The following is a 6,292-nucleotide window of genomic DNA, read 5'->3' on the forward strand; positions in this document are numbered from 1 at the left end:
CAACGTAATGCACTCAAAGCCTGCTCCGGCGCGGTGCTAAGTGCCATCCCCTTTGACGGAAGGGCAGGAGGGAGGTTGCAATACCCTTAATGAACTTTGAAGACCTCACTCATGTTAAAAGGAGGGATTTCCAGATGCAGGACTAATGTAAAACGCATTAACACTAATGGGGGGGACAGGGTGTGGTGGGGGAACTCCCAGCCCTCTGAGCCCCAGGAGGTTGTTTCGATGGCGCATGGCGTTTGTTGAGCTGTAAGATGTTCTTTGGTGCTGGGCTTACCTGCGGACCGGGACCCATGGGGCCCATCCCTCGCGGAGGATTCATCCTTTGCATGGGGCCGCCCATGTTAGGGTGCCCTGTTGGAAGGAAAGCAAGAGGTGTTACATGGCACAGCAGCCACTTCGGGTCCCAAATTAACAGCTAACGAGAAACGTTAACGTTCAACCCTCCTCCGCTGGGTTTACCTTGCTGTCGCGTGGGATCCATCGAATTGGGCAGTAACGGCTGCGTACCGGGAACGGCACCCGGGGGCTGTGAAAACAAGGGGAGGAAGATTAAAAAATTCCTAAAATGCAGCCTACAGAGATAGATTTGGGTCAAGGCTTTAGGCTTTTAGTGGGCTTCTCAGTGCGCTCCCTGGGATGCACCACCCCTCCTGCCGCAGCACGACCTGTGGTTGCCTGAGCATCCCGCATCCTGCTGCATCCCGCTGCATCCCGGGTTCCTTTCTACAGCCTCCGGGCGTTTGCCTCCCCTTTCCTTTCACAAACACCCTCAAAAACCAAACAAGGTGCTAGCGTCTTCTCCTCTCCCTGCAGCCCGCGCGACGTCAGGCTGCTGTATTTTAGGGGAGCAGGGGAAAGCCCGGGCTGCGTGGGGCAGGGGTGTCAAAGCCAGCAGGGAAAGGAGACCGGCAACATGACTCCCCGGTATTTACACAGCGTCAGGGCCAAACCATAAAGGTTGCAGCGATTCATCGGCTGCTGGCGGGAAGATGCTCCGTTTGCAGCAGACCAGCGTTCGGACCCATCCCCACGCAGGCAGAGGCGAAGGTAGATGCTCCCCCTGCCCAAACCCAGGCTCTGCTTGGGCAACGCAGCTATTTAAAGTTCAAAGGCCGCTCGGAACAGATAAAGGGGGAGAAAAACGCAGATACCATCTGCCTGGGGGAAGCAAACTGTAAAAAGTTTTGCTACAGAGCTGCCTTTTATTTGAATGCCGACGTGCGACGGATGCCACTGCTGGAGCACGGCGCAGGCACTGGGTGCACATGGCCGTGCCGAGGCAGAATCTGCCCAATCCCCCATTTTTTTGCAGCCTGGAAGCTGGCAGCAGGAGGAAGATAAACCAGAGGGGTTGTAGAGATGGATATTTACACTTCTGCTGCCTGACCTTCCCGCCTGTCTATTTATTCCTCTTCTCCCTCTGGATGTGACCATAACCTCGCCGAGGTCTGCCTAGGTACAAACCTGCGTTTTATACATGGTGTTTGGGGGGAAAAAATTAAATCCTTCTAATTAACTTTACCCACTCCTAGATGCTCGACCCTGCTGCGAGAGCAGCCTCCCCAAACTGGTCCCCTGCCTCTCCTGCCTGCCCCAGCTCACCGTGCTCACCTCCAGCGGAGCTCGGTGTGAGCTCAGGATCACAGCAGGATGGGGTCCCATTAAAACTGTCCCGTGAGGAGGTGCAGTCCGTTAATACCTCGCTAAAACAGCCACCACTGCCCTGGGTGGGAGGCTCTTCCAGGCCAGCCGGGCTTGGGGGTCCTACATCAGCCCCCCCTGAATTTTTCTAAGTTACATCTCAGCTGTCTCACCGTCATTCCAGCGATTCAAGTCTCAAATCCAGCAAGCACAAACACGAAGCAAGCTGCTACATCCTATTTCCTGACTATCCTGCTCTTTCTGCTCATAAAAACTATATAAAAATAACATTGATAGCCAAAAAACAAGCTCCCAAGATAATTTTTGCACAGTCACCTTTGCTACTCAAAGGAATTACAGGTTTCCTTTAATTTCCCTTTAATGACAAATAACCTCTGGTTTGGTCATTACCCTACGGATCTGTACGGCATCGTTGGGAATGAGATGAATTCCTCGACCAAAGGCCACGCGTTCAGGCAGCGCGTGGGGTGGAAGCCTCCGTCTGTTACAAACTGCCCTTGTTTAAGCTGGGATAAGAGGATAAATCCAACCCCAAAAATTCAGCAGTGACCTGCCCCGCTTGACCCCGCTGCTGATCTAAGCGCTCAGTCAACCCAGCAGCAGGATTATCTCCATCACTTTAATTTTCTGCGATTGCAGGGAAAATCCAGGCGGGCAGCGAGCACGCGGCATGGCACGGCCGTGCGGTGAAAACACCACAAATAAAAAGCAGCACATTCCCCATCACCGTTTACACCCTGGATATACCCGAGCCTCAAAATAAAATTAAAATAAAATGGTTATGCGACACACGATGCTCCAACACCAAGAAAACGGAGGGTGCCTGAGGGAGGTGATGCTTGCCATCCAAACCCAAGGAGCATCCTCAGGACATCTGGCCCTTGTCCCCTTCCCCAAATAAAAGCCATCCCCAGGAAACCCACTGGCGCGGACCCCGGCAGTGCCATACCTGGTTGCCCATCCTGATGGGAGGCCGGGGACCTCCGGCGTAGCGCGGCGACATGAAGGGCTGCGGGGACACAAAAGGGAGGTCAGGGCCGAGCTGCGGGGAGACGGCACGCTCCCCACGCACGCCGCTTAGACTGTACACACTGGTTTTGGTTTTGCGTTTTGTTTTTTTTTTTTTTTTTTTCTGGAGACATCCTTTTTAAAAAAGTTAAGTTTCAAAAGAAAAAGAAAAGAAAAAAAAAAAGAAAAAAAAAAAGTGTCCGGAGTCCGTTCTTTTTTTTAAACATTTCCTCTGTAGATTTATTGTTTGAGAGCGTTTGACATCGGCAATGCTAGGTGAGGCTGTTCAAATTAGTGCATGGGAAACCCTGAGTGTTAGAGACTGTTCAAGTTTAAATATATAGAGAATTATTAAAAAAAGTGGCAAATAAGCACATACAGACACGCACACACAAAAAAAACCCCAATGCTAAGTACTGAAAAAAAAACCAAGAAAGACTTAAAGTTACTTTTTTTTTACAACTGCTGCTACTAACAGAAGCTTAAAAACCCACATCAAGTTAAATTTCTCAGGCTACCTTGGGAAGGTAAAACAGTCTGATACCCACGATTGACTTCTCAGTCCACTTGATAACTGCACATCCGGAAAAAAAAAAAAAAAAAAAAAAAAAAAAAAAAAGGGAAAAAAACCCAATATTTTGCTTCAGAGCTGGGGTGCCCGGGAGGATGCTCCCCAGGGGAGCAGGTACCCACTGCCCAGCATGCTTAAGAGAGGAGGGGGGGAAAAAAAAAGGTAAATCGAGCGCACGTCCCGGTTCACAGCCCTACCCATCGCTAGTGTCTTTACCTGACTGTGGGGTCCCATCATGCTGTTAGGGTTGTGGGGTGGAGGCTGTGCGTGTGGCGAGGGCTGTGACCCAGGCGGTCCCTGTGAGGTCAGACAGTAGAAGGAGGTTATAGATTAGCACATGAAAGCGCAGAAAGAGCTAAAAAAAGGATTGACGGGTGGACTTGTTTCGTCGGGGAGTCGGTTCTCCCATTTTTCCATTTTTTTTTTTAAATTTTTTTTGCCTCTTTTTAATTGAGTTTGTATTCGTTTGTAGCTGAACGATGAATAATGATATATGCAAAAAAAAAAAAAGAAAAAAAAAGAAAAAAAATTAAAAATCAGAACATCTGTCAAAATACAGCAGCCACATTTGACGGTAAACGGTCCGGTAGTTCAACCAAGTCTGCAATGATAAACACACAGGGAAACACTTTGCAAGGGCGTGCAATGAGGAAGCAAAAAATATGCAGGAGAGGATCAGAGAGGTTGGGGGAAATACAAAAAACACCCCCAAACCAAAAAAAAAAAAAAAAGATAATTTTTTCCTCTCTCATCCCAAAGGTTGGAAAGACCTCCAGGGTTTTTTTTGTTGGTTTTTTTGTGTGTTTTTTGTTTGTTTTTTAACCGTGGTTCACTGGAGGTGCTGGAGCGAGCGCAGAGGACAAGGAGCACGTCCCAGCTCGCGCCTGGGCAGCGTTTGGCCGGCACAACCGGGGCTGCATCGCCAGACTGTACGGATGCAACATCCCTCCTCCAGGTGGATTCCCTAAGGATGCGAGTAAAATGGCTTGCGAGCAAAGAAAGGATGTCTAGGGGAAAAAAGGAGAGATTAGTCGGTGCAGGTTTAAGGCTGCAATGCAGCAGCCGCTGACATTTTGGGCTTGAACGCCCACTTTTTTTTTTTTTAAATTTCCCTTAAAAGCACGAAATGAAAATTTGCTTGGAAAAACCGCGAGCTCGGTGCAAGAATATACCGGTGCGTGTTAAGGTTAAGGAAAAAAAAAAAAAAGGTATTTTTTGAGTCAAAGGAGGTGTAATTGGTAGAGAAAGCAAACGAGCTTTGTCAGTAGGTGATGGGAAGCGACGGCAGGCTCCAGGACTGGCGCCGGAGCAGATGTTCTCTACCTGCCTCGTTACTAATTTCAACAAGTGTTCGCCTTCTAGCTGCTGCCAGCAATGGCATGGTTTGTTACCATGAGCAATTTTCTTAATTAACAGACATTAATTAGCCATTTAGCAATTTTGCAAGCATTTGTTTAGCAGCTTTCCTAAACATGAATACCACTGTGATAATGGTACTGATTAGAGGGTCCCCTAATTAACAGTACAGGGAAGGAAAATTGAAATCACATAAATTAAAAAGGGAGGGGAAGTTAATGAAGGCAGGACATATTTGCACCTGCAAATCTTTTGTACGGCGGAAACTTGAGTGCAATGTAAATAAAGTAAGAGGGTGGGTTTTTTTTCCTCTTTTTCTTTTTTTTTTTTTTTAATCTGAACGGTTCGGTGGCGAGATGGAGCCAAGCGGATTTAAACCAAGAGCCTCCTGCCAGCCTCTCCGCTCCAGCCGCTGCGCTCGGGGAAGTGAAGACCCACCATTCACACCATCATTTATTTCCCAGGAGCCAAAGGCAACCAACCCCTGCCCCTACTGCCCGGCAAACCTTGGCTGGAAGAGGTGACAGCACCTCAGGACAACCCTCCCGGTGCCACCACAACTGCCTTCTCCACCCACGTCCCACCAGAGCGGAGAAGACAAACCTCTGTCAATCAACTGTAGCATCAACCTCCTTTAGCAGAAGTCCTCTCCATGCATGAAACTTGACTTATTTTTTTGCTTCTGAGGTGGCTCACTCCGTCTGTGCCAATGCAAAGCACACCGGGGGCGGCAGCCACCTCCCACCGCCGGTTCATGGAGGACAGCAACCCCGCAACGAGGTCTGGCCACCACCAAAGCCCTTCCTATAGGTCACAGCCGCAGGATTTGGGGTAGGGGAGATTGGCAGAGATGAACGAGCGATGAAACCCAGTGGAAGGGAAAAATCAGGACTCGCAGACGCCAACCCTCAAGTCCCATCAATGCAAGAGTCAACAAGTCCTCCACAATGCCATCCTTGTGGCACGACAAGGAAGAGGTCATTGTCATCCAAGTACCGACTGGACAGGCACGCAGGTCCCATCCTGAAGTTACTGAGCCCCTGACATCCTCCCTCTCGTATCCCCCAGCATGTGAGGGTGCGGGGTTAATAGATATCGAATGTGAGGGGAACACGGCCACCTATACGCACCCCAGCTGGGCCCGGAGGTGATGCTTTGGGTTTGTATTTAGAGCTTCAGAGCAAGCAGCGTTTGGTTATTGCAGAAAAAGCATCTGTAAGACTCGGCAGCATCTTCACCAGAGAAACATCCTCTGTTGCAATTGGATCCAGAGAGCATCAGTTGTTTGTGCTGCTGAAAGCATCCTCCGGAGCGTGGTCCAGCCCCGCCGCCCTAAGGCTGCTCCCCGGGATGCTCCAGGCTCAGCACCGCAGCATCCTCGCCATCACATTATCCCATGTGGTACCGCTCCCGGCGGAGACTTCTGGATAATGTGACTGCAGACGCCCAGCTCGTGCAAATATCTTGGCAGGCAGGGAGGAGCCGAAAGGGGCTTTTTCCTTTTTTTTTCCCCTTCTTTTCTTGCTTTTTCAGAACAGCGACGAGCAGCAGCATCTGAAACGCTCCCTCCGGGCTGCAACCGCCACAGCCCCCTCCCGGCACGGCTGCTTGCTCCGTCAGAAAGGCGAACCCTCTGGATATTGTTATCTCCATAAATATTTGCAGATGTTTCAGGGCCGGGATCTGTGT

At 49.8% G+C, this 6,292-nt stretch overlaps 1 protein-coding gene across 1 annotated transcript in view; it reads right to left on the bottom strand.

The window, feature by feature from the left end:
• Positions 1–280: 280 nt before the first annotated feature.
• Positions 281–6,292, bottom strand: part of LOC104164333 (single-stranded DNA-binding protein 3) — a gene marked incomplete at its 3' end in the record, with an annotated part of 11,420 nt that continues 5,408 nt past the window's right edge. The window contains exons 2-5 of the mRNA XM_009703626.1: positions 3,464–3,544; positions 2,618–2,677; positions 466–532; positions 281–357 (exon numbers count right to left, since the gene is read on the bottom strand). Of these exons, the coding sequence (XP_009701928.1) occupies positions 281–357; positions 466–532; positions 2,618–2,677; positions 3,464–3,544 (285 nt within the window). The remainder of the gene's footprint in view (positions 358–465; positions 533–2,617; positions 2,678–3,463; positions 3,545–6,292) is intronic.

The sequence above is a fragment of the Cariama cristata genome, unplaced genomic scaffold, assembly GCF_000690535.1.
Source record: "Cariama cristata isolate BGI_N322 unplaced genomic scaffold, ASM69053v1 scaffold23197, whole genome shotgun sequence".
Lineage (NCBI taxonomy): Eukaryota > Metazoa > Chordata > Aves > Cariamiformes > Cariamidae > Cariama > Cariama cristata.